The 27,581-nt window shown below is 44.1% G+C and overlaps 2 protein-coding genes across 3 annotated transcripts in view; one reads left to right on the plus strand and one right to left on the minus strand.

Moving 5' to 3' along the window:
- Nucleotides 1-3,555: 3,555 nt before the first annotated feature.
- LOC121448921 (mRNA decay activator protein ZFP36-like) lies at nucleotides 3,556-4,739 on the minus strand. Its single transcript, XM_041653199.1, has one exon. The coding sequence runs from the start codon at nucleotides 4,737-4,739 to the stop codon at nucleotides 3,765-3,767; it is 975 nt and encodes a 324-aa protein (XP_041509133.1). The 3' UTR covers nucleotides 3,556-3,764.
- A 6,706-nt stretch (nucleotides 4,740-11,445) lies between these two features.
- The window catches only part of Nfyc (nuclear transcription factor Y subunit gamma), a 66,786-nt gene continuing 50,650 nt past the window's right edge, over nucleotides 11,446-27,581 (plus strand). Inside the window, exon 1 of one of the 2 annotated variants that reach the window (XM_041652395.1) lies at nucleotides 11,446-11,564. The gene's annotated coding sequence lies outside the window, so the exon portion shown is untranslated. Of the gene's footprint in view, nucleotides 11,565-26,081; nucleotides 26,209-27,581 lie in introns of those variants that run through there. The other variant, XM_041652396.1, reaches the window with a different exon arrangement.

Consider the following 27,581-nt stretch of genomic DNA (forward strand, 5'->3'; position numbering starts at 1 on the left):
AATGCCACATGCCCAGGCTTAAACTTTACAGACTCATCCTCCATCTGAAGACTACCTACCATTGTTCCAGGTGTGAAATATGAGAGTTGTACCAACACCCTGATTTATTTTCTGTCCCTTGCCCCCTCAATAGTCATCAATAATTAATCCCCTTCAATCCCACCGCAGTAATAGCCCCTTCTGCATCCCCCCTCTGCATCCCTATGCTCTCCCTGTATTCTCAGTGCTGTTAGTGGATTCGGATTCTCATCATATCTTGCCCCAACTGATCATGCTAGTCCATTGACTCTGGCTTCTGGATTGTCTTTAAACACAGTTTTGACTAGATTACACTCACCTTTAGAAAAACTTATATTTGGAATGTTAAATGGTCTAGACACTGAAAAATAGTAAGATATTTATTCAAAGCAATTGAACATAGGCTTGTCATATAATTCAGTAAGATCACTTGTAGATTCACACCCCAAAAGAGATGAAAGGACTCCAACACTCAATACGCTATGTTTTGTGGTGGTCGTCTTGAAATAGGGTCTCATTCTGTAGCCCAAACTGGCCTTGAATTCGCAGAAATCCTCCAGTCAGCTTCCCCAGTGTGAGCTACCATATAGTGTGTACACTGGTATTCAAAGCAGTATTATTCATAACATCCCAACGGTGGAAATAAATAACTGGATGAACTAAAAAACAAAGTGTACTATATTCACACATTAAATAAAATGTTTAATATAAAAAAGAAACATGGTTACCAAGAGTGGTGGCACACACTTTTAATGTCAGGATTCTGGAAGTAGAGAGGATCTCTGTGAATGAGACCAGCCTGGTCTACATGTGAAGTTCCAGTCCAGTCAGAGTTACATGGTGAGAGTCTGAGAAGAAGAAGGAGGAGGAGGAGGAGGAAGAGGAGGAGGAGGAGGAGGAGGAGGAGGAGGAGGAGGAGAATAAGACAACCAGAGATGGTGACACAATCCTGTAATCCCAGGCAGAGGGACTGAGAGCTTGACGTGAGCCTAAATCACATAGTGAATTTAAGGATAGCCTGGGCTGGGAGACAAATCAGTGGATAAAACCCTGGCTAACACACTGTGCAAATATAGGGACCAGAGTTCAAACCCCAGTACCTTTATAGGCATGGAAGCATACCTCTAATTCCAACACTTGGAAGGCAGAGAGGGAATCCCTGAAACAAGCTGGCTAGACTTAATAGTATTTGTTTCTTTTGAGACAGGATTTCTCTGAGTGGCTCTGGCTGTCTTGGAACTCACTCTGACTTCAGACTCACAGAAATCCATCTGCCTCTGCCTTCCGAGTGCTGGGATTAAAGGTACACTTGTGCCACCACTCCCTCCCGGTAGACTTACAAGTCTTATCAGCGAGCTCTGCATCCAAGTGAGGGGCCCTAGATCAACGAACAATATGGGAAGTGAACGAAGACCTTGCCTAGTGTCAGTCTTATGCCTCCACATGCATACACAGCTAAATACACACATGCACACACACATGCACACATTCAAACATACATTTCATATACAGACACACTAGAAAAACAGAAGAAGCAGATCCCAACATCAAAACAAAACCAACCAACCAAATAATAGAATTCGTCAAAAACAAAGAAAAACCTCAAAATAACTTAAAACAAAAACCCAACCAACAAAAATCCATGACTAATTCTCCCTGGCAGGGAATTAAACCTCTGTTTGACTATAATATATCTTTACATGTGATTACTTCCCTCAATGGAGCCCTCAGTTCCTATAATTTGCTTATAGCCAGCTAGCTATATACATGGTGGGCTGTCCAGCAATTCTTTTCATTTCCCCAAGACATAGTTCAATTACGTCCTTGCTAGTTTTACCCGAGTTCCCTCCACTATTTCATATCAAGTGACTGTAATTTCTTTCTCTTTTTAAGACCCCAAGAGCCCATCACTTTATCCCTCTGTTTTCCTCTCAGATCAAAGGCAGCACACCATGAAAGGCAGCGGTTTCAGAGTCCATCTGGCCATCTTCCAGACAGGCCTCTCTGGACTGCTGAGAACCTTCAGGAAGTTTCCAGGGCCCCAGAGTTGATCTTTAACTTTTTCAGACTCAGAAGCCTGATGTTTACACTGATCAGAGAGTGGAACAGTCTCCGTATTGGGGGACTTTGATAGTCACACAGTCACAGAAACTGTTTTTTTATATAAATCAGAATCTGATTTGTAAAGCAAAATACAAGGTTTTTGTTGTTTGTTTGTTTGTTTTTCCGAGACAGGGTTTCTCTGTGGCTTTGGAGCCTGTCCTGGAACTAGCTCTTGTAGACCAGGCTGGGCTTGAACTCCCAGAGATCCGCCTGCCTCTGCCTCCTGAGTGCTGGGATTAAAGGCATGTGTCACCATCGCCCGGCTAATACAAGGTATTTTTGTTTGTTTTGGTTTTGGAGGCACATACCTGCAGTTTTAGCTACTGGGGAGGCTGAGGTGGAAGATGACTTTGAGCCCTGGCATTTGAAGACCGCCTGGGCAAGAGTGAGACACCACCTCAAATAGACGTTTGCTGGGCCAGCATGCAACCGCATCAGGAAAGCATGTCCTTGGTCGTCAACTTGACTACATTTGGAATTAACTAAAACCCAAGTGGCTCGGTGTACCATACCTGGAAAGGATTTTTACTGATTGAATCTTTTGAGGTGGGAAGATCCACCTTAAATCTGGGCTACACTTTCTGGTGGTAGCCTATGAAGGGAAGCTTTTGTTCTCTGCCTGGTTGCCCTCTTGTTGGCCCTTTACTTGAAGCCTACTTATTTGGGATTCAGATATATACTGAAAACCAGCTGAAACAATCAGTTTTTTTGTTTTTTGTTTTTGTTTTTTTTTTAGATAGGGTTTCTCTATAGCTGTTCTGGAACTAGCTCTTGTAGACCAGGCTGGCCTTGAACTCACAGAGATCCACCTGCCTCTGCCTCCCAAGTGCTGGGATTAAAGGTGTGCGCCACCACCGCCCGGCTGACAACCATTTCTTTTTTCAGCTCACACTCAAGATTTTATTTAAAAATTCCAAAAATCCACAAAAATAGACCTGTAAGGTAACAATATATTACTTAATATATTATAGTATACTCTATACAGTATCCATTTTAATATTACAAAAAGGGAAACGAAGTAGATGACCCAATATATATAAATACTATAAAATCTTATTACAATAAATAAAGTCGTCATAAATAAAGGGCCCACTGGTTGGGGAAGGGATTTGGCAATGACTTTGGCTATTTTCTTTTGGAGGGAAATTTGAGCACCAGGATTCTCCCTCAGGGGAGGATTCAACCACCAGACACTGAACGTGGAACCTCGGGGTCTAGTAAAAACTGGGATGGGGTTGTGGGAGCCAGCTCTTCACAGCACTTTCCGATTCCAGGAAACCAGAGTTGGGGAGGGGCTGGTGCACACCTAGGTAACTCCACAACTGGGAAGGAAGCTAAGGAAGGCTTTTCTAGAGTTCAAGGACAGCCAGGGCCACACACCAGCGCCTCTCTCAGAAACAACCCTAGAAGACCAAACTGTCAACTGTGTCTCTCAAATATACTACATCTTAGGGATCCTGGGAAGCAATCCAAACACTGAGCTTGCGAACTAGGGACCTGCCCCAGCACAGCACCAGGGTAGGGTTAATGCTTTCTGGAATGTCAGGGAGGAGGCACTTACTAACAGGAGTCTCCCTAGGTCCCCACAGCAATAAGCGCCACCCTCCTTGAGATCTAGCTGATCCATACTGGGTAGGCATTTGTCACTCAGAGACGGAGATGCGATTGAAGATGGGGAGACGTCTTGGGGGTGCAGGGGGCTGGGGAGGCCCAAACACCCCAGCCTCAAAGACGGGTGAGTCTGACCCACTCAGGCTGCTACCGCTGCTGGCATAATCATCAGGATCGGATCCCAGGGAGTGTGCAGACGGGCTCCGAGCCAGGCCACCCAAGGGCCCCCAGATGGTGCTAGGGGTAGACCTTCGGCAGGAGGGGCAACATGCTGGAATAGGGTCTCTTCGAGTCACAGGGGACCAGGGGGCAGCAGAGAAGGCAGAGGGGGAAAGCGGAAGGTCCCCACGTGGTGGTGGGGAGCTGGAGGGCAAGAAGGAGCAAGAGGACAGGGAAGGGACAGGAAAGCCAGGTGGTGGTGGTGAGGTTCTGCGGCCCGAGGGCAAGCCTGAGAAGCTGATGCTTTGGCGAAGCACGTGGGGCTGGCCCGGAGCAGCCAGGTCCTCGTTGGGGTGGGGGATGAAGTGGCATCGAGAGCCATAGGGACAACGGCCCTGGAGGTAGAACTTGTGGCAGAGTTCCGTTTTGTAGTTGGGATGGCGATTGGCCTGGCGCAATTCACCCAGGCCGTGGGCAAACAGGCACTTAGCCCCGTATCGACAACGCCCGCTCTCTGAGTAGGTCCGACAGAGCTCAGTCTTGTATAGAGAGGAGGTGGTGGGAGTTGCAGGAGGCGAAGTACGTGAGGGTGACAGTTCAAGGCCTGGGCGGGGAGCCAAGGGTGCGAAACCAGGGGGTTGGGGTACCCAACCACAGCTTCGGCCCTCCATCAGGCTGGCGGAGCGGCCAGTCAGGCTAGAAGTGACCCCAGATGGGACGGAGTCAGATGAGTTTATGCTCCAAAGTGCTGAGGGCTCAGTCCCTCCATGGTCGGATGAGAGGTCAGGGTTCAGCGACAGGAGGCTCTCATAGATGGCAGAGAGATCCATGGTGGCGCGAATGGCCATGGAGAGGAGACCGACAGTCGGGCGCAAAAGTCTGGCTGTCTGACAACCATTTTTTTAAACTGAACAACTACTGGATTCTTTCTATTGGGAGACAGCATTATCATACTAACTGGACCACAGCCTGTAAGCCACTCTAATAATATATATATATATATATTATATACATTTATATATACACACATATATGTGTAAGCCGGGCGACGGTGGCGCACGCCTTTAATCCCAGCACTCGGGAGGCAGAGGCAGGTGGATCTCTGTGAGTTTGAGACCAGCCTGGTCTACAGAGCTAGTTCCAGGACAGGCTCCAAAGCCACAGAGAAACCCTGTCTTGAAAAACCAATATATATATATATATATATATATATATATATGTGTGTGTGTGTGTATAATATATATACACACACACATATATAAAATATGTATGTCCAATGTCAATGTTACTGTCTTAGTTTGGGTTTTTTGATTTGTTTTGGCTTTAGTTTTTCTTTTCTTTTTTTTTTTTTTTTTTTGGTTTTTTGAGACAGGTTTCTCTGTAGCTTTGGAGCCTGTCCTGGAACTCCCTTTGTAGACCAGGCTGGCCTCGAACTCACAGAGATCTGCCTGCCTCTGCCTCCCGAGTGCTGGGATTACAGGTGTGTGCCACCACCGCCCGGCTTGGCTTTAATTTTTCGAGACAGGGTTTCTCTGTGAAATAGCCTTGGCTGTCCTGTAACTCATTTTGTAGACCAAGCTGGCCTCCAACTCACAGAGATCTGCCTATCTCTGCCTCCAGAGTGCTAAGATTAAAGGCCTGTGCCACCACTGCCCGGCTTAGTTTTGTTATTTATTTATTTATTTATTTATTTATTATGTATACAATATTCTGTCTATGTCTGCAGGCCAGAAGAGGGCACCAGACCTCATCACAGATGGCTGTGAGCCATCATATGGTTGCCGGGAACTGAACTCAGGACCTTTGGAAGAGCAGGCAATGCTCTTAACCACTGAGCCATCTCTCCAGCCCTTAGTTTTGGTTTTTATTGCTGTGAGACGACACCTTGACCATGGCAGCTCTTATAAAGAAAACATTTAATTGTGGTGTTTGCTTACAGTTTCAGAAGTTCAGTCCATTATCATCATGGTAGGGAGCATGGCTACATCTGGGCAGACATGGTGCTGGAGGAGTAGGTGAGAGTCCTACATCTTGCAGGCAACAGGAAATTGAGTTATTGGGCAATATCCTGAGCTAGGAAACCTCAAAGTCTGCCCCCACAGTGATACCTTCCTCTAACAAGGCCATATAAGTTCCAATGAAGCCACACCTCCTAATAATGCCATTCCCTGTGAGATTATGGGGCTCAATTACATTCAAACCTCCACAGTTACCTTCTGGGACTACTTTGGTTTGGGATACCACTGTTGATCAAGCCCTTCTCAAAAAAATCTCTCCAAATGGTATAATCAGATCACTGAACAAAACCGATTAAGCCTCCATTTCTTAAATTGTATTATTCACACTCGCCTTCCTTGAAAATCTTCCCACATGACTTGATCAGAGTTTGTTTTGTTTCATGATCATATCTGCAGATGAGCTCTTCTTGGTTTACTCCCAGAGAGAGCTGTGGCAGCAACAAAAGGAATCGCAGCGGTTTATAAGAAGGAAGATTTATTTCTTGCTCAAATGATGTTATATATCATATACATTAGCTGTGACTCTGCTCATTTTCATTCTTGGAGAAGCAGATTTATTTGTGATGTGCTTCAGGGGAAAACTAATAAGGCAGGAGCATGTACACTTCATAAATTTCTGCCTGGAAGGGTTTCATGCCAGCACTTGGGAGGAAGAAGTAGGAAGGTCAGAAGTTCAAGATTATCTTTGACAATATTGCAAGTTCAAGGCTAATCTGGGTTACGTGAAGCCCTATCTCCCCTCACACTTCCAGTACTGGGCTAAAGGCCCTGTGCAGACCAGGTAAGAACTAGGCAAAACCTCTGCTACTTAGGTACATCTCCAACCTTCTGTTCATAATTCCTTGATCAAAACAGGGCTAAATTGGTGTCACATGTCACATGCCTGGTACTAGAGAGGTGGAGACAAAAGAGTTCTGGCCTCATTTCAAACAAAACAAAACCAAGCTGGGCTTCATATCTCAGGCATGTAATCTAAGCACTTGGAAGGCAAAGACAGGATGATCAGCAGCTTGAGGTTATCGTCAACTACATAGCAAGTTAGATAGCAGCCTGTGATACTTGAGACCCTATCTAAAACCAAGCAAATAAAAACCAAGACAAAAATCCAGGTTGGGGAGATGGTTCAGTGGGTAAAGTGCTTGCCTTGCGATCATGAAGACATGAGTTTGAATGCTCAGCACCCGTGTAAAAGCCAGATGTCATGGTGCACATCTGTAATCCAGTATAGGTGGAACAGAAATAGATCCCCTGAGCTTTCTAGCTAGTCACTCTAGCTCAATTGATGGACCTCAGGATCAAGGAGAGAACCAATGTACATGTCACAAATATACAAATTTAAAAATTTTGAATTAAAAACAAACAACAAACACATCTAACAATCTAGCCATCCAAACTTCGAAACAAAGTCATACTTACTGATTAAGGCTTGAAGTGCAATTCCCTAGGAACTTGCCACACTGGAAGGACTTTAGAAAGGGAGGCACAAAGACTATGGATAACAACCCAATCCAGAACAAGGACTCATATTCATCCTGTGTTCCTACTGTATTGTTATCAATTATACTACTGACCATGAAAATACCGAAATGCTTTAGTGCTGGCAAATACCTTCTGTTCCCTGCTCACTCCCCTTCCCTGTAATCCCCTGCAACACAATCTTCAGAAACCAGCAAGTGAAGCAGCACAGGCTATCTTTAGGATCCTAAATGGACTCTCCTTTTCTTCTCTTCTACCATTTATGTGCTATGGCTCTAACCCCGGGGGCTGTGCACAGTGAATATATGTTCTATCATGGAGCTACATGCCCACTCTAAGTGGACTTCTTTTTATTATTGTTGTTGTTATTATTATTATTGGGGGTTTTTTTGTTGTTTTTGAGACAGGGTTTCTCTGTAGCTTTGGAGCCTGTCCTGGAACTCCCTTGGTAGACCAGGCTGGCCTCGAACTCACAGAAATCCGCCTGTCTCTGCCTCCCAAGTGCTGGGATTACAGGCGTGCGCCACCACCGCCTAGCTTTATTATTGGTTTTTTGAGACAGGATTTCTCTGTAGCTTTGGAGTCTGTCCTGGAACTAGCTCTTGTAGACCAGGCTGCCCTCGAACTCACAGAGATCCACCTGTCTTTGCCTCCCGAGTGTATATCACCGCCGCCTGGCTACTTTTTATTATTTTTAATTAATTATATGTGTCTATGTGTAGGTATGTGCAGGCTACCCAAAAATTCCAGAGGAAGGTATTGGATCCCCTAGAGCTGGAGTTACAGGTTGTTGTGAACTCCCCCATGGAAGCTGGGAACTGAACTCAAGCCCTCTGCAAGAGACCAGTTTACAGTCTTTTTTTGTTTTTCAAGACAGGGTTTCTTTGTGTATCGCTTGCTTTTGTAGACCAGGCCTGCCTCTGCCTCCCAAATGCTGGGATTAAAGGTGTGCTCTATTACTGCCCGGCAAGTACACAGTCTTAACCACCGAGCCATCTCACCAGCTCCTGTGAGTGGACTTTTCTGTTTGGTCAGTGCTCCAGCATTATTTTTTTCTTTTCTTTTCTTTTCTTTTTTTTAGAGACAAGGTTTCTCTATGTAATAACCCTTGCTCACTTGGAACTCCTCTGTAGACCAGGCTGGCCTTGAATTCACAGAGATCCACCTGCCTCTGCCCCCTGAGTCCTGGGATTAGAGGTGTGCGCCACCACCACCCTGCTGTATTATTTCTTAAGGAGGTAGCTGTTGGCTAATTTCCTCTCCTATATAGACTTGGATTTAGTATAATTCTAGGAGCAACCTAATTGTCAGGCTCTGAAGGAACACGATCTGCAGCCCCTACACGCTGTCCATACTTGATTACAGTATAATAAATAATCTCTAATTATTTGGACTGTTTCATGCACAGTTTTCACAAACATAACTTTCTAATAAATACTGGCAAACCTATCAAGTTTTTGTTTAGCTAAGTTTATTTCTCTATATCAACCTCCTCACCCTTTAAACATAGCAGAGGATTACCTTGAACAACATATTTTTTTCTCGTGTGTGTGTGTGTGTTTGTGGGGGTATGCATGTAACACTAGTGGAGCTGATAGAAAAACTGCCCGAGTCTGTTCTCCCCCCACACAGGCCTCAAGGCACTGATTTCTGGTTATATGGCTTGAAGGCAAAGTGCCTTTCTTGGCTGAACCATTTAGTTGACTTGATTTTGAACTTCTGATTGAATAAAAAAAAAAAAAGACAGAAAGGAAAGGAAAGGCCATGACTGCTCCTAGGCATGGTGGAGGAGAAAGGTTATTGTAGATGAGAGAGGGTAGTAGAAGTGGGGCATCTGTGAGAGTCCCAGAGTGGACATGCTGAGGCTAATCTGGGCCCTGTGTGTGTATTTGTTGTGTGTAGGGGGAAGAGGGGGTTATGGACAGGTGTAGCAGCCAGGAGACCAAAGCTACAAAAGAGTCTAGATCATATAGGGTAGAGCCTCTGGGAGAAGGGCAGCCCAGCCCCTGGGCTGGAGAGTTCAGGGTAGTAGGTAGAGTATGCCACCCATACCCTGTAACAGGTAGGGACTGAAGAATACTGGGAGCTTTGCTTGGGAGGCAAGGTCTGCTTTGATATGTTGAATAGGCGCCTCAGCGTTTGTCTGGTGTGTGTGTGAGGTGGGGGTTGAAATTTAACATTGATCCTTCTACTTTTACTTCCAGAGTTTGGGATTAAAAGGAATGAACCATCACACCAGGTTTTGTGCCTGGCTGGGTTTTGAACCCAGGGCTTCCATATCAGGCAAGCACTCTGAACCACATCCTCAGGCCTGCCTCCTTTTCTTTCTGGTGCTGGAACATATCCCAGAACCTTAAGCATTTTAATGACTTTACTGCTCAGCTGCATCCACAGCTCAGTCAAAGTACAATTTCTTTTTCTTTCTTTCTCTTTCTTTCTTTCTTTTCTTTTTTTGGTATTTCGAGACAGGGTTTCTCTGTGGCTTTAGAGCCTGTCCTGGAACTAGCTCTTATAGACCAGCTGGCCTCAAACTCACAGAGTTCTGCCTGCCTCTGTCTCCCGAGTGCTGAGATTAAAGGTGTGTGCCAAAGTACAATTTCTTATTATGGTTTTGAGTAAAAAAAATGTTTTTTGAGCTGGGCATGGTAATTTATGTTTGTAATTCCAGGACACCAGAGGCTAAGCAAGGAAGACTTTCCTGAGCTTAAGGCCAGACTGGACTACATTATGAACACCAAAACAACCAGTTACAGCAAGACCCTGTCCAAAATAAAAAGTAAACTGGTAAAATACCCCCCACTGTCCCAGGCAAATGGCTGGCTTCCATATTATGATTCCTGAGCTTCAATATCCTGAGTGCTAGGACTAGAGGCATGTTTCACCACACCTAGCTCTACAATATTTATGTGTGTGTGTATTTGCGTGGGTACAAATGTGCCACAGAAGGCAACATCTGGACATCTTCAATGGCAACTGCACCCTATTTTTTGACACAGGGTGTCCCAGTGTAGCTCTGGCAGGCCTGGAACTCGGTTTCTAGGCAAGGCTGGCCTCAAACTCAGAGAGGCTCTTGCTTCTGCCTCCTAGATGCTGGGATTAAAGGTATGTATCACCATGCCTGACTCTAACCTATTTTTATAGAGAGGGCCTCTCACTGAATTTGGAGCTTGCTGATTCAGCTAGGCAGGCTGATTTCCTTTCTAGCCCTGCAATTATGGAAGGACCCCTGTGCTAGCTTCTTACATGGGTGTTGGGGATCTAACTCTGGTCTTCATTGAGTGTGGCAGGCACTAATTGAACCACCTCCCAACCATCTTTAATCTTTTATGCCAATTCCTAACACTCAGGTTTGAAAATATCATCTTTAATCCCAGCACTCGGGAGGCAGAGGCAGGCGGATCTTTGTGAGTTCGAGGCCAGCCTGGTCTACAAGAGCTAGTTCCTGGACAGGCTCCAAAGCTACAGAGAAACCCTGTCTCGAAAATAAAATAAATAAAAATTTAAAAAAAGAAAATATCATCTTTAAGTTACATTCATTAGTGTGTGTGAGCGCTTCTGCGGGCGCACATAAGATCAGAGAACAGTTTTCAGGAGTCTCCTTTCGGGTCCATCCCGCATTCTACGGATCGAATTCAGCTTGTCAGGTTTGCGGAGCCATCTCACTGGCCCTGGCGACTTTTTAAACTTGGAATACTGGCGAAGTCCTTCTTCCCCCTACCATTCATTTCTTTTCAAAACAAAACACGGAAAACTATTTGCTAAAATTCAGAAGCAGGAACATCAAAGCGGAGATCTTCAGGAAAACAAAGTCCTCGGAGGTCACCAGGAAACGCCTCCAGAGCCCCGGGGAGGAGGCGGGGTCAGAAAAGTCTCAGATCTCACTATTCCGTTTTGGTGGGTAGTCAGCCCTTCTCAATTCTCGCGAGACCTCAGGCGGCTCAGCCGCTGCGCACTACGCAGTGCTAAGAGTCAAGGCGCGGAGGGGGAGGGGTGGGGGGGGGAAAGAGACGGTACAACGGCGCGGCCGCCATCTTGTTTGCGCCCCCGCTCCGCGCGCGCTCCGTTTTCCGTGACGCACGCTTCCCCCTCCCCTCCACCGCGCCCGGGCCTCTGCATTGCCCGACGGCGCAGCGGCGCGGGGGCGGCTGCTTTCTTTGCTGGACTCCGGAGCAGAGGCCTGTGAGTGTATGGGAGCTGGGACGGGAGGGTGGAGAGGGCGGCGGCGGCCGGCAGTGGGGGCGGTGCTTCCCGCCTCTGGCGGAGATCTCACTTTCCTCTGCGGCCGCTGCGGCACTTCGGTCGGGCCTGTCGCCGCCATGTTGTGTCCTCGCCGGGCCCGCGGCTGTCGCCGCGGCTGCGCTCGCGGGGTCCGTGCGCCTGGGCCCGCGGGCTTTCTCCCATTGGCGGAAGGCGACTGCGGGGGGGCTCGCTCGTGATTGGTCGGCGACGGGGAGGCCGCGGACCTGGCACCTTATTGGTCACGCCGGCTCCGGCCTGGGGGGTGATTAAGGAATTGGCGGCTGTCGGGATGCTAGCTAACTGCTCAGGCTTTGGCGGTCGGAGCAACCATCCCTCTAATGCCAGCGTGGCGAGGAGACTCTGGGGCGAAGCCGAAGGGCTTAAGAAGAGAGAAAGAATGGTAGCCCGGGTACGGGCTGCAAAAGGGGACACTCCTGATTCCAGAGGCACTCAGCTAGCTACACGATGGGGGCGTGTAGGTCCCTGGTTTGTAAACACTGGAACGGGAGTTACCGAAGAAAGATCTTCGAGATCTAGGGGTGCTAGACGTGCTTGGGAATGACCCTGCATAGAAGTCTGAGTGCATGGTATGGGAGTAGAGAGCCTGAGAACCCAAAACACAGAGTCAGACTAAGGATTCTGTAGAATTCAGGTTGTGAAACTCGGAGGATATGAGTTGAGCCCCGGAGTCCATTCTGGGCCCTTGGCATGGGGGTGTGAGAAACAAGTAAACAGAAAGGGATTTCATTGGGCAGTTGTGTCAGGTTTTAGGCACTGAATGCCAAATTTAGCATCGCATTAAGTAGGCTCTAGAAGGTCTTTGCATAATTGGGAAGTTAGGGGTTGCAGGGGCAGGGATCATGCTAGTTTTGAGATGTTTCATATGAAAGATGAAAGTTTCCTGCTCTTAGAAGACAGAGTCAGGGCTTTGTGCACGATAGGCAAACACTACCAGCAGAGCCACACCCCCATCCCTAAAATTGATCTTTTTACTTCCATTTCAGAGGTACTGAATCACTAATGGTCCGTGGATCAAACTCAGGAATAATAGAGCTATTACTACTTTGTATTGAGTGCTTGCTTTCTACTAGCTGGGGTACATGTGCATTTTACGTCACACACATGATGGCAGTGCTATTCATTCTCTGAGGAAACAGTTCAGTCATTTGCTGGAGCCAGGTGCACTGCGCCTGGTGCAGTGTTACTGAAGTCCCAGCCACGCTGAGTAAGGTGGGACGCTTGCTTGAGCCCTGGAATTTGAGGTCAACCTGTACCATGTGAGACTCTCTAAAAGCAAAACAAAACCACTAGGAATTAAGTTCACAGCTAGTAAGTGACTGAGTCCAGATCCAGACCTAGGTCTATAATTCTCAATTTCTGCGCTATTTACAGAGTTCCTCTTCTTACAGCTTTATATCTTCTCTCTTCCCCTCCTACCTTTTCTTCAGTTTCCCTCCCCCCTTTTTGAGACAAGGTTTCATTTAGTCCAGGCTACTCTTGAACTCACTGTGTAACTGATTCCTTACCCTTCTTCTGACTCTGCCTTCTAACTGATGAGATTACCCAGAGAGCCCTGCCATGCTTGTATCTTGGAGCTCTTATTTTTTATTTTGAAATTGTTAATTTATTTGTATATTTGTCTGTGTGAGCCATAGCATGCTTCAGGTCAGAAACCAGCTTGTAGGTGCATGTTCTCTCCTTCCAGCGTGTGAAATCCATGGGTTGCATTCCAGTCTTCAGGCTTTGTGGCTAGAGCCCTTATTTGGTTAGCCATTTTGCCAACCTGGAGCTTTTTTTTTTTCTTTTATTTTTTGGTTTTTCGAGACAGGGTTTCTCTGTGGTTTTGGAGCCTGTCCTGGAACTAGCTCTTGTAGACCAGGCTGGTCTCGAACTCACAGAGATCCGCCTGCCTCTGCCTCCCAAGTGCTGGGATTAAAGGCGTGCGCCACCACCGCCCGGCAACCTGGAGCTTTTTATATTTTATTTTTGAGATAGGGTTTCACTATGCAGACCAGGCTGGCCTAGAACTCATAGAGATCCATCTCTTTTTCCTGAATGCTAGGACTAAAGGTGGGTGCCACCATGACCAGCTGGAGCCCTTATTTATTTATTCATTTATTCCTGGAACTCAGAGATCCACCTGCTCATGCCTCCCAAGTGTTGGGATTAAAGGTGTGTGCTACCACCACATGGCCATTCTTTATTTATTTATTTATTTTTGTTTTTCGAGACAGGGTTTCTTTGTGGCTTTGGAGCCTGTCCTGGAACTAGCTCTGTAGACCAGGCTGGTCTCGAACTCACAGATCTGCCTGCATCTGCCTCCCGAGTGCTGGGATTAAAGGCGTGCGCCACCATTGGCCGGCGCCATTCTTTATTTTTAAAGTCTGTATTACCTTGGTACCATAGATACCTGGCTGTGGAAAAGAAAAACACTTGCATTTTAGTTCAGAAAGCTATCTGCAGCTGTTTTAAAGCATATTCTTGTGTGTTGAGGTTCTAAAGAGTGAGAGAACCTTGTCAAGGTCACTTAGCTTTGCAAAGACAAACCATAAGCTGTGTCTGTCCTCAATTATTGGATAGGTGACTTCATTCCACTGGACAGCATTGCCTCACCTGTGGAAGAGATGAAAAAGCCAGCTGTTGGACTGGGGATGCAACTCAAGATGGTAGCGCATGAGCCTAGCATGTAATGAGCCCTGGATTTGACCACTAGCATCAAATAAACTGGACCTAGCAATGCATAGTTGTAATCCCAGCACCCAGGAGGCAGAGAAGGAAGGCTCAGGAGTTTGAGGCCACACTTTGATATATGAGACTTTGTCTCTAAATTAATTAGTTAATTAAAATGAAATAAAAATAGCTGAACAGTGGTGGCACATGCCTTTAATCCCATCTCATGGGAGGCAGAGACAGGCAGATCTCTGAGTTTGAGACCAGCCTGGTCTAAAGAGCTAGTTGTAGGACAGCAGCGAGGACTTTTGCACAGAGAAACCCTGTCTTGAAAAACAAAACAAAAAAAATGAGATAAAAGTAAAGGCAGGATCTTCCTATGTAGCTCAAGCTAGCCTCTAACTTGGGATCCTCTTGTCCCAGCCTCTTGAATATTTAGTCTACAGGGTATATTTTGACTTTTTCTTTTTTTTTTTTTTTTTTTTTTTTTTTTTTTTTTTTAAGTTTTTCGAGACAGGGTTTCTCTGTAGCTTTGGAGCCTGTCCTGGCACTAGCTCTGTAGACCAGGCTGGTCTCGAACTCACAGAGATCCGCCTGCCTCTGCCTCCCGAGTGCTGGGATTAATTGACTTTTTCTTTAGCCCCTTTGGTACAGTGCCCAGAGTTACATGCGGGAAAGTGCACTACCACATGATTCCAGTGATGACTTCAAGTCATAAGTTCAAGCTCACCTCATTCATTCGAAGGAAAATGGCAGAGGACATGCTTAGGGTCACAAATGACTTTGAATTTTATTCCAATTTGAGAACACTACTGCTGGGCGGCGGTGGTGTACACCTTTAATCCCAGCACTTGGGAGGCAGAGGCAGGCTGATCTTGCCTGTGAGTTCGAGGCCAGCCTGGTCTACAGAGCGAGTTCCAGGACAGGCTCCAAAACTTCAGAGAAACTCTTGTCTTGATAAACCAAAAATCCCAAACCTGCCTTCCTACCCCCAAAAGGACCTTCCTTAACTAGCAAGTTGTTCTTTTCCTTTCTACTTGTTTTAGAGGGAACTGATTGTGAGTTACCTAATGTCTTGTAGCTTTTTTGCTTACTCAGTTTCTCATGCACGAACTGGGACAAGTTAGGAAGGTTAGCATACAGCTCATTTCAGACTGAAAGCACCCTCTTATTTTCAGTGGATTATCTGCAGGAGGAAATGGATTCCATCTTTGACCACAAAGTGCCTATGGGAAAGGTTGGGATAGCAGCTGATTTGTGTCCCTGACATTTCTGTGTGCTGTGGTATTGTCTGAGTTTTAGTAGTAATTACAAAAAATGAGTATAATAGCATATGAGAAGATAACATTGTGGACCTTAATAAATGAGAGAACTCATTATTTTCTTTTTAGAACAGCATAGAATGTGCCATTCTAACTGACATTCAGTGAGAGCTTTCTTGACAAGAAGGTCTTTTGTAGTTCTCTCCTCCTTTGTGTGCAGCAGGGTTCCACATGGGGGAGCAACCACTGATAGAAAGGAGAGACCTCAATCATTTGGGCTGTTGTGGCCTAGAGGCTGATTTTCCATGGGCCAATGTGAAGTCAGTCTTAAACTTCTACATGCTCAAAGTGGCTGGGTAATTTGTTTCAGGGAAAAGTTGTCTTATGATAGCCTCTGTTAACTCCCAGTTGCAGCCAGGTATAGATGGTGTTGGAATGAAAAGCGTTTCACATTTGCTAGAAGCAATTATTAAAGTTAGAACAACCAGTATTATTCTCTTCAGAGAATTTAGATTCTCTAATGCAGAAAATTTTACTGGAAGTTGGATTTTGGTTTGTGTGTTATATTTTATTTTATTTTATTTTTTTGGTTTTTTGAGACAGGGTTTCTCTGTAGCTTTGGTGCCTGGTTTGTGTGTTTTATAGTCACTGGTCAAACTTTTTTTTTTTTTAAAGTAAGCAGAAGATAATATTCTGTTTAAAAAAAAAAATCTTCCTGCCTGCAGAACCTTTTGTCAGGTTGCAAGATTTGTTCACACCCTTCCACCTTTCATTTTTCTCAACAATGGTGTATGGTCTTTGAGAAGCACTTGTGGTCACCTCCATCATCATCATCATCATTATTACTATTATTATTATTTGAGACAGGGTTTCTCTGTAGCTTTGGAGTCTGTTCTGGCACTTGCTCTGTAGACCAGGCTGGCCATGAACTCACAGAGATCCACCTGCCTTTGCCTCCTGAGTGCTGGGATTTAAGGTGTGTGCCGCCACCACCACCCGGCTCAGTATTGGGTTTATGCTCCCAGTCTGCAAAGAGAACTTTCTAATGGATAACCTTCAGGTGTAGTTTAGAGAGATGAACTACAGTCTACCTTTTCTGCACTTGAATATTTCTAGAATAGCTTTAAACTAAAGGTTTAAATTTCCAATGTCTAAGGTACATAAAGGTGTCTTATTTAAGCTATCCTGCCCATTTAAAGTCAGTAGTGTGTAAGATTGAAGGGTTGCTCTGAGATTAGAACCAGAAATAGTGATCTTGAACAGTGTTTCAATAAGAGAAGAAATGAGATAGATGACTCAGGAAATGATGCTACAAATAGAGTGGTTTTGTTTGTTTTGGTTTTTCAGACAGGGTTTCTCTGTGAAACAGTCCTGGCAGTCCTGGAACTTGCTCTGAAGATCAGGCTGGCCTCGAAATCAGAGATCTACCTGCCTCTGCCTCCCAGGTGCTGGGATTAAAGGCATGTGCCACCACTGCTTGGTGGTTTTTGGTATTTGAAGACAGGATTTCTTAGTGTAACAGCTCTGAATGTCCTGGAACTCACCGGGTACACCAAACTGGCCTTGAACTGAGACCCGCCTGCTTGTGCCTCCTGAGTGCTGGAATTAAAGATGAGCACCACCATCAACTGGCCACATAGAGTGTTTTCTATCATGTCACTGGTGAAAAGCTTTAAGTTTCTAAAGCTGTTCATGGTACTTAATTGCCCCAATTCCTAGACTCAAAAGCTGCAAAGTGTCCAGGTAGCTGTATGAAATGAGATTCTTTGCTTATTTGTTTATTTATTTGTTTGTTTGTTTGTTTTCGAGACAGGGTTTCCCTGTGGCTTTGGAGCCTGTTCTGGAACTAGCTCTGTAGACTAGGCTGGTCTCGAACTCACAGAGATTCGCCTGCCTCTGCCTCCCGAGTGCTGGGATTAAAGGCATGCGCCACCATCACCCGGCTTTTTGTTTTTGTTTTTTTGAGACAGGGGTTCTCTGTAGCCTTAGAGCCTGTCTTAGAACCTGCTCTTGTAGACCAGGCTGGCTTTGAACTTGCAGAGATCCACCTGCCTCTGCCTCCCAAGTGCTGGGATTAAAGGGATGCTTCTCCACAGCCTGGCGAAGTGAGATTCTTTGCTCAATGTTAAGAATGTGTATGATGGGGGGCTGGAGAGATGGCTCAGAGGTTAAGAGCACTGCCTGCTCTTCCAAAGGTCCTGAGTTCAATTCCCAGCAACCACATGGTGGCTCACAACCATCTGTAATGATATCTGGTGCCCTCTTCTGGCCTGCAGGCATACACACAGACAGAATATTGTATACATAATAAATAAGTAAATAAATAAATATTTTTTTAAAAAGAGAATGTGTATGATGTCCATTTTTAAAGAATGAAGGCTTAAGAGGTATATACTATCTTCACAGTTGAATGCTTTGTCACTTCTGTCTTAAAAAGTACTACTCTCCCAAGGGGGCTCACTAACATAGAACTTATTCCTTATGAAATGGACAGTTTAAGAAACAGTGTGTGCTTGGTTGGCAGTAATCTGGAAGGCAGAATATTTTGTTAATGATGATATTTAATGTTTTTAGTAATACTAAATTTAGGAAGGAAAACGTGCAGCAAACTTTCTCTTTCCCTGTCTCTTTCTTCCTTCCTTCCTTTCTTAAAGAAAGGATCTCTCTGCATAGCCCTGGCTGTCCTGGAACTCATGTAGATCAGGCTGGCCTCTTACAGAGATCCTGCCTCTGCCTCTCTAGTGCTGGGACTAAAGTAATGAACTACCACACCCAGCTAGTGCATTAAACTCTTTAACTGTTTTGGAAGGCTAGCCTAAAAGAGTTGCCTGGAATCTTTCCTTCTACAAAAATGTGTTACTGAATAGTAAACAAGTGAAATCTAGTTCCTTATTTTACAGATATCAGTCAAGCCTCTGTACCTGTGTGTTATGACCATCGTATAGTGGAGCTTGGGTGAGAGCTCTAGAGCAGTCTGTGCAGAACAGCTGGGCCTATACTGGGAAAGGACTTTTCTGAGACTGAGATATATCTCAAAAGTGACACAGTTAGAGATTATTATTTTAAAGGTTATCCAATTTAATTGATAATAAATTATAATTAGTAGTATCTCTTTTTGAGCATGTAACAGGCATATTATTCTACATGTGTCATTAACTACTGAGTTCTGGGCTATCAAAATGACTGAGTGGGTAAAAGTGTTTACCTTGCAAGCCTAATGACCTAAGTTTGATCATTAGACCCTCAGGCGGAAAGAGAACCCTCCTTCCAGAAGCTGTCCTCTGAACTCTGCAGCCCATACATGGAGTAGTAGTAATAAAATAACCATAACCACTGAGTCTTACTGGTTCACAAAAAGAGTTCTCTTTCTTCCATCTTCCCCTACTCCCTCTCCTTGCTGTTTCCCCTTTTCTCACCCCTCCCCCTTTTTTTTAAACAGGCTTTCCCTATTTAGTCCTAACTATCTTGGAACTCAATGTATAGATCAGGTCTGGCACAGAACATACAGAGATCCTCCTGTCTCTGCCCACCAAATGCTGGGATTAAAGGCATGTATCATCATGCCTGGCCCCTTCTCTCTTTTGAGGCAGGGTCTAGTACACTATTCAACCCAGACTGACCTCAGCCTTGTGAGTGATGAGGTCACGCATGTATACACCAGCATGCTTGACTTTCCATTCATATTTTTCACCGCTGGCTCTGTCATACCAAGGGCTCTTATTCTATGAGATCTTAACTCCCCCCAGAAAGCCCTCTGAGCAGCCTGGCATTTAATAGGGACACGGTGAGGTTCTCTGTATCCTCCTGTTAGCACTGTGTGTATGCCCTTGTAACTAACATGGCATCATGATCTCTGGGTTAAATTTCTTACAATAGAGTTTAATCCCATTGAGGACAGACATTGTGTCTGGTTTGAGACTCAGGGCTTAGTACTGTCTGTGCCTGTAAGTATTTGTTGAAGAAAAAAATGATTTTAATCTTCCAACTCTGTAAGCTGTTGCAGTACAGGAGACTGGTTGCAGTGGAGCTTTAGTAACTATCTTGAGGCATCAGCTACACAGTTGTGATGGTAAGGAATTGGAGTCTAAATCTGCTAGGTGCAAAGTCTGGGCTTTTTTGTGTGCTGCTCTACATTGCTGTTCTTTTTCTTCTCTTTACATATTCTTGTCAAGTGTAGAGACAGCCTGTGACTAACAGTCCCATTCATAGCTTTCCAGGCAGTTTGTCCCCATGTTTGGACAGCTGAGAGCTGAAGTAAGTTCCTCCAGAATAATTTTTCATCCATTGGTCTCAATTTATGCTTTGGTTAATCTGTACCTGCACCTCTCCCTTGTGTGTTTTAATTTTAGGAGAGTCTCACGATGTATCCTGGCTGGCCCCCTCACGATGTATCCTGGCTGGCCCCCTGCCGTTTAGACTGGCTTTGAGACTGTAGGGTTTTTTTTTTTAATAGAATAATTTAGAATTTATCATCTATCAAAGGTCCTTCCCTCCCATTCATTCATTGAATAACCATTTTTTTTTCCAAACAGATTTTCTTTGTGTAGCCCAAGTAACCGTTTCCTAAGCACCAGTGCTGCATGTTTTTATGAAGATAATTTTATGAAGATAAGGATCTTGTTAGGGTGGTCATTATTGTTTTGTAGTTAGGATTGAACCTGTGTGTGTTTGTAGGAAGTGCCCTACCACTGAACTACTAGTCAGCTCATTTTGTTTTTTATTTATTTTTTATTTTTGGTTTTCAAGACAGGGTTTGGAGCCTGTCCTGGAACTCAGACCAGGTTGGCCTCAAATTCACAGAGATCCACCTGCCTCTGCCTCCCGAGAGCAGGGAATAAAGGCGTGTGCCACCACCGCCTGGCTTCTCTTTTTTAGGAGGTTTCATCCTATCATACTCCTGCCTTAGCCTGTAGCTAGGATTACAGGCTTATACCATCAGGTTTAACTATTTCTGTTCTCTTCTGAAAATATGTTGACACTTATAAAAACAAAACACAAACAAGCCTTGAGGTGGTGCTTTTTTTGGGGGGGGGGAGTAGTTAATAGTTGTTTAGAACTAAGTTGGGAAAGATTTGTATCAGAAGCTGTAATGCAGTAAAAAGCTTCAGATTTTCTTTCCTTTGCTTATTTGTTTTTGTTTTTTTGAGATTCGCTATCTGTAGTCCTGACTGGCCTGGAACTCACTGTGGAGACCAAACTAGCCTTGAATTTGAAGAGACGTGCCTGCCTCTGCCTCCTAGGGCTGAGATTAAAGGTGTGGGCCACCATGCCCGGCTGATTTGCTTATAACTTTTTAAAAAATTTTTTTGCTTATAACTTTGTAAACAGTTTGAAACACACATCAAAATGCAAAGGTTTGACATTAAAATAATCTGACTTTTGTGTCTTTAAAAAATCTGGAGTTGGGGGCTGGAGAGATGGCTCAGTGGTTAAGAGCATTGCCTGCTCTTCCAAAGGTCCTGAGTTCAATTCCCAGCAACCACATGGTGGCTCACAACCAGCTGTAATGAGGTCTGGCGCCCTCTTCTGGCCTGCAGGCATACAGACAGAACATTGTATAAATAAATAAATATTTAAAAAAAAAAAAATCTGGAGTTGCCGGGCGGTGGTGGCGCACGCCTTTAATCCCAGCACTTGGGAGGCAGAGGCAGGCGGATCTCTGTGAGTTCGAGGCCAGCCTGGTCTACAAGAGCTAGTTCCGGGACCGGCACCAAAGCTACAGAGAAACCCTGTCTCGAAAAACCAAAAAAAAAAAAAAAAAGAAAAAGAAAAAAAAATCTGGAGTTCACTTTGCACTAGACCAGTATTCCTACATGACCATTGTTTTTTTTTTTTTTTTTTTTTTTTTTTGGTTTTTCGAGACAGGGTTTCTCTGTGGCTTTGGAGCCTGTCCTGGAACTGGCTCTGTAGACCAGGCTGGTCTCGAACTCACAGAGATCCGCCTGCCTCTGCCTCCCGAGTGCTGGGATTAAAGGCGTGTGCCACCATCGCCCGGCCTACATGACCATTGTTATTAGAGCTGATAGCGTTTGCCCCTTTAGATAGGATATTCACTCTCCAATTTTCCCAGTTCTCACTATCCCATTATTGCTATTGTGGCTAAAGTCAAGACTGGTTTTCAGGAGGTAGGAGGGACTTGATTTTTTGGAGACAGGATTTTGTTGTGCTGCTCTGGTTGGCCTGGTGGTTACTATGTGCAGCCAGGATGTCCTTTAACTGATGGAAATCCTCCTGTTTCTGCCTCCAGAGTACTAGGATTACAAGTGCACTTGATTTATGTATTGATGCTGAGCATCAGGAATACATGTAGAAAGACACAGTTGCTGTTTTGAAGAGTCTCTTCCGTGGTAATAAAGATGTTTTTAAAAATAAATTATAGTGTGTATAAAGCACTATGGTAAAATGTATGTTTAGATATTTATTGAGTACCAAATTCCAGATTTGCTTAGTACTTGTATTTATCTCAGCTCTCCTGGGAGTAAATACTGTTTTATCACTTTCAGCATGAAGAAATAAGCTCAGGAATGCCTAAGTAACTTGGCTAAGATCAAACAGCTATTAAGGAGGTAGTTACAATTCAGAAATTAGTGTTTTGGCCAAGAACATGAGTTCTCACCCTTCTGTGAGAGCACTGAAGCTTGAACTGAGTAACCTGAGTTACTGGTCTTCTTAATGATGAGAGTGTTTTTTAGGATGAATAGATGCAATTGTGTGGTGTAGAGGACTGCCAAGATGCAGGGTCAGGGAAGAATGGAGTCCTAGATATCCCATGAGGCACTTAGGCAGAGGTAGTATCAGCTAGGGAATCAGGCTAAGGTAGAATCAGCTAGAGAAAGTGAATGGGTCAGGTTGCCAAATGGAAATTCAAGGATAATTTGTGTTCTCTTCCCACTGTGGTTTGAATTCTACTGTGGTGACTGCTGATGAGAAATAGGAGTTGAAATGTTTTCTTGTAAACTGCCAAGAACTAATACAAACTATGCCCAAGACCTTCACAGAGTAGCAAGGAACTTGATTGGTTTAATCTGGTACATCAAAAAACAGAGTTGAAAGGCAGACCTTTATAACAATAACCAGACCTCAGCTGTGACTGGTGGTGAAAGGCCTGGATTTCCGGCCTAAAAACCAAGTTTTTTTTTTTTTTTTTTTTTGGTCCAGCTGGGAGTCCTCTTACACAGTTCTTTACAGCTGAGGATTGCTTGCTGCAGGAATACAGGGCATAGAAGAGAAATTACTACAGAATAGTTCTAGGGCCTTAACACAAGTCTTTTTTCTTTCTGCATGGTGTCCTCTGTAAGAAACAAGAAGGTAGAGTTAGATGGCAGTTAGCACTAAATATTTTTTCAATGGGTATTCAAGTACAGCATAGTGTTCTTTATATATATTAACACATTTAGTCCCTACAGTGTATATAGAGTGTATTACAGATGACCAAACTGGGACTCAAGCTTAGTCTGTGTTGTAATTAAAAGCTAGGTTGTAAACTGGGTGGTGATGGTGCACACCTTTAATCCCAGCACTTGGGAGGCAGAGGCAGGTGGATCTCTGTCAGTGCTAGGCTAGCCTGATCTACAAGAGCTAGTTCCAGGACAGGCTCCAAAGCTACAGAGAAACCCTGTCTCAAAAACAAACAAACAAAAAACCCCAAACAACGACAACAAAAAAATACAAACAAATAAAAGCTAGGTTGTAGAGTCCAAAATCTGTAGGTAACTCTGAAGGTTACCCCTGGTGACCTTCAGTACCTTAGCGTTTCCAGAAACGACAGTGAGCCAAGTAAAGCTATTAATCTCTCCTGAGATCACTCCTGCTGCTTATTTCAGAAACAAAACAAACAAACAACCAGGGTCTTGTTATGTAGACCACACTGGAATTCTGAATTCTTTTGCACCATCCTCTCTGCTAGTTAACTGGGATTACAGGTATGTGCTTGCATGCCTGCTTTAGCATTTTGATGTCATGGAAGGCAAATCCCCCTCCATCACATTTTCAGTAGGTTGAAATGGAGCATTGTAGTGGGATTTTGAAATGCCACTGTCTGTGCCACTAACTTCATACATTACCCCCAAATCTTCCTATTTTGATTTATTAGTATTTTAAAATAAAATGCATCGCCTTGGTGATAACCTGTGCTTTAAAAATTACCATGAATACAAAGACAGGCACCTTTTAGAAATCCAGAAGACTATCGGATGGTCACAGCTTCACTTTGATTTATTGAGAAGGCTGAGTTTTTTTCTTGATTAACCCTGCCTGGATTTATTCTTCTGATAATAATGGTCAGTAGAAACCTGGAGGTAGATTGTCACAACTTTCCAACCTTGTGCCCATTGCTTCTCTGGTTTACTGCCATAGATTACTGTAGCAATATCTTACAGACACTATTCATGGCCAATCAGAAGCAGTGAAATTACCTTCAGTTTTTTAAATGGAACTCTGTAGCCAATAGGAAATCCTTTGGGTGGGAAATGTGGCGACCCTTTTCCTTTGATTTTTAAGAACAATTCTAAATTTGCCCTCCTCCGTTTTTGAAGCGCATGAGACCATAAGTGTCTGCTGTGTACATTTGCTGAGTATTTCCATTCCTTAAGTTCTTGGGTTTGAAGTGAAGAATCTGACCCCTGTTCTGCTTCTCAAGGTAACTTTAAAACAGGAAGTGTACAAAGGAGGTAACTGATGACGTGAACAGCCAATCACAGCTTTGTAGTCTTAGCTGATAAAACGGCTCAGCCAATGGGACAGCTTTGGAGGCAAGGTTTGGTGTCAAATAGCAGGCTAGATTGAATGCCTTTGACTGTTAAAGTGGAAGGAGGCTGCAGGCTTCATTGGAGCCTCAGAGTTTTTCACTGAGGCAGGGGTCAGCTGAAAGACAAAGAAAAATGGCGAATAGTTTGCTGGGGGGTGGGAGGACAGCTGTTCGGGTTTTCACTGGAGTGGACATTCCAGACTCAGGTTTCTGCATCTTCTGCTGCCTTTTGTCCTCCGTTCCTTTTTTAGGGGGAAGGATAGGAGTGACTTAAATTCTCCCTGTCCGAGGAGATATAAATAACTCCATGTAAAATTAATGCAGTTCTCGGTAAGTTTAATTCTTTGTTTCGTGTTGAGATGATAGAGACTGTTAGCTTCAGAGAGTATAGGCAAGTTGCACTGTTTCAGAAAATGGCCACTTTACATTCCATGCATACCTTCCCGGTGCACCTAGATTACCTTGCTCTGTTTAGATTTTGCATGTCCTTCAACTATGGTTTTCCTACTTTAATATCGACAAGACAGATGCAAGAAGGGCTAATCATTTTTCATGGGCATACAGAAGCAAAGCACTGTCTTTGCATTGGGTAAACTTAACTGTTTTCCAAATAATTTTCCTTTGTTCAAGTGCACTGAAGCTTTTCTCCAGAATAAGCTGAGTTGTTTTTAAGAGTTTTTCTATTTCCATGCACTTTGTTGTCACACATGTTTTTAGAGATAGAAGCAACATTAATGCTCTTTCATTTGTTTGAAAATATGATTTGTAACTGATGCAGGTTCTGATAGGGAAGGCCCCCATGCCAGCCTGAAATTCTGTAACTTTCTTGATCTACCTGTCTGCCTCTCTTATTATAATAGGAATCAATTGAGTAAGTCTTTGATGTAAGATGTTCATGTTAGTTTAATGTGCTGATTAGTTTAGAGGCCAGTTAAAATTTGAATTGACAAGCTTATCATTTTTGTCAGCTGTTGATTTGGTTCTTTAAAATGATTCAAGCAAAATTCTTTTGTTTTCAGTATGAAATATTTAAGGCACTTACCTGCAGTTTGTGATTAGAAAAGTGAAGAGTGTAGGTAGCCTTTTGCCCTTGATATTTACCCCCTTCTTTAAGGATATGAAGCTAATGGAGGTTGCTAATCAGTAACAAGTCAGTTCTTGTGAATAGTGGAATCATTAGTTCTGTGTACTAAGATCCGTTGTACGCTTGGTTTTTAAAAAGCAGTTCTTTGTTTTTCTCTTTATTTGCAAATACTGAATGAAGGTCATTGGAACATTCCTGCTGCAGATTGAGTATAGAGCAGTTAGGCAGCAGCTGCTCTGGACGGGGAAGGGAGCAGGCCTGGCTAGAGGAGAAGTTTGGAAGGTGTTGATCTGCCTTCCCTTACTTCCTCTTGAGGAAAGGGTTTACCTGAGAGGATCCTTTGGGGTTTAGGTTTAGACACTTCCAAGGGAGTGGGATAAACAGCCCAAGTTTCCGACTGCAGGCCTCTGTCGCTGCTCCGAAAAGTGACCTTGAAAAACTGCCGTGGAGTTGAAAGATTGAAGGACAAAGTTTGTTTATGCAGATTTGAACTGAAAAGCTCTCTTAAGATGAAAGACTGTACTTCTGGGTGTTCTAGTCCAGTGGTTCCTAGGAATCTGTTAGAGTTTAGATTCAGAGTTCATAAGTAATAGGCCTGTATTCGTTCTCTTCTTCCCTTGCCATTTCTTTCTCACCCTCCACCCACAGGAAACATTTACTAAATCCTTCTGATAGGATAGTTGAGTGAATTACCTAACAGATTGAGAATTCATCGCCTGCTCCTCTGTTACTGTGTGATCTAGAGAGTCCTCAGCGAGGAGAATGGTGTTCCAGGTGCTCAAGTGTTGTAGTTGAAACTCCTGGAGGACTGGAATGCTGGTGGTAAGAAAATGCTCAGTTTGGGGGAATTTTAAGTCCTAAGAGAAAGGAGGGTGTGTTATATTTATTTTAAGTGCTGTTTAATTTAAATATATTTCGTGTAGGCTGTTGGTGTATATTAGTTGTTTCAAGTTGTATGTTGTTTTATAAAAACAGGTGAAGGTATCAGTGACCTTATTGGCTCTGAGAGAGGCCTGGAGCAGAGGGATAAAACTGAAGGTGGGAAAAATAGGAGGTTGAGACAGAATTCTATATGTTTTGGAACTTTGTGGAGGAGTTAGTTGCTTAGTACATCTAGCCAAGTTTTCCATCTTTTTGAGGTCACCCAGTGCCTGTGAAAACACGCAGGAGCCCTTTGTGAACCTTGAAGCAGCTGAGGTGTTTCCTGGATATTGAATGGCATTTTTGGACCCTTCAATTTGATACTTTGTTGAATGGCACTTAACAAATCTCATTTAACACATTAGACTTGAGAACATTTTTTAGACAAAGCAGGAAAACTTTATATCCAGAAAGAGCAAAAATCCTTATGGAATTAACCCTAACTCCTGGAAGTGGCAGGAGGGATAAGGGCGAGGGAGGCTTGGATAGAGCTAGTTTGTTCACTCTGGTGGCAGACAGTATTTTGAGACACTACAATATAAACTATTTAAATAAGAGTCCTGTGTTCAGGTCCCACAGGCAAGTCATCTGTTTAGAGTCAACTTATTAAAAACATGGGACCTAACAGGCTGCGGCTGTAGCTCAATTGGTAGAGTGCTTGTCGAGCATACAGAACAGCCAGGATTTGATTCCTAGTGCTTCAAAAACCAGGCGTGCTGACGCGTACCAGGCGTGCTGACGCGTGCCTGTACTCTCAGTACTTGGGTGTGGGGAACCAGGAGGATCCAGAAGTGCAAGGTTATTCAAGACCAGCCAATGTCTCAAAAAAGACCTAAAAGTAGCAATTTGCAGGGTAGGACTGTAAATGTTTGTGGGTTGTGTGCGTGTGCTTTCACTTGTTCAGAACAGGGCTTGACCTTGAGTGATTTCCTTTATCATCCACTATTTTTCTTTTGAGACAGGATTTCTCAGTTTACCTGGAGCTTACATTGGCTAGAGTGGTTAGCCAGTGAGCCCTAGTATCCTTTTTTCTCTGCCTCCCAGTTACAGGGTTACAACAGGTCTGTAACACCATGCCTGACGTTTTGACATGGATGTTGGGTATCCAAACTCAGGTCTCTAGGCCTGAACATACTTGCTTACTGAACTATTCCCCCCACTTTTTTCTCCTTTCTTGAAATTTTTTATTAGATTTTATTTATTGTGTGTGTGGGGTCATGATCATGCCCTGGTGTGTATTATAGGTTAGAGGACAGTTTCAGCAATGGGTTCTC

The sequence above is a fragment of the Microtus oregoni genome, unplaced genomic scaffold, assembly GCF_018167655.1.
Source record: "Microtus oregoni isolate MIOR12 unplaced genomic scaffold, Mior012 000005F_ref0000423, whole genome shotgun sequence".
Classification (NCBI taxonomy): domain Eukaryota; kingdom Metazoa; phylum Chordata; class Mammalia; order Rodentia; family Cricetidae; genus Microtus; species Microtus oregoni.

Bases quoted from the DNA above. Each gene is read 5' to 3' on its own strand.
- LOC121448921 (XM_041653199.1), bottom strand. From the start codon at position 4,739: ATGGCCATTCGCGCCACCATGGATCTCTCTGCCATCTATGAGAGCCTC.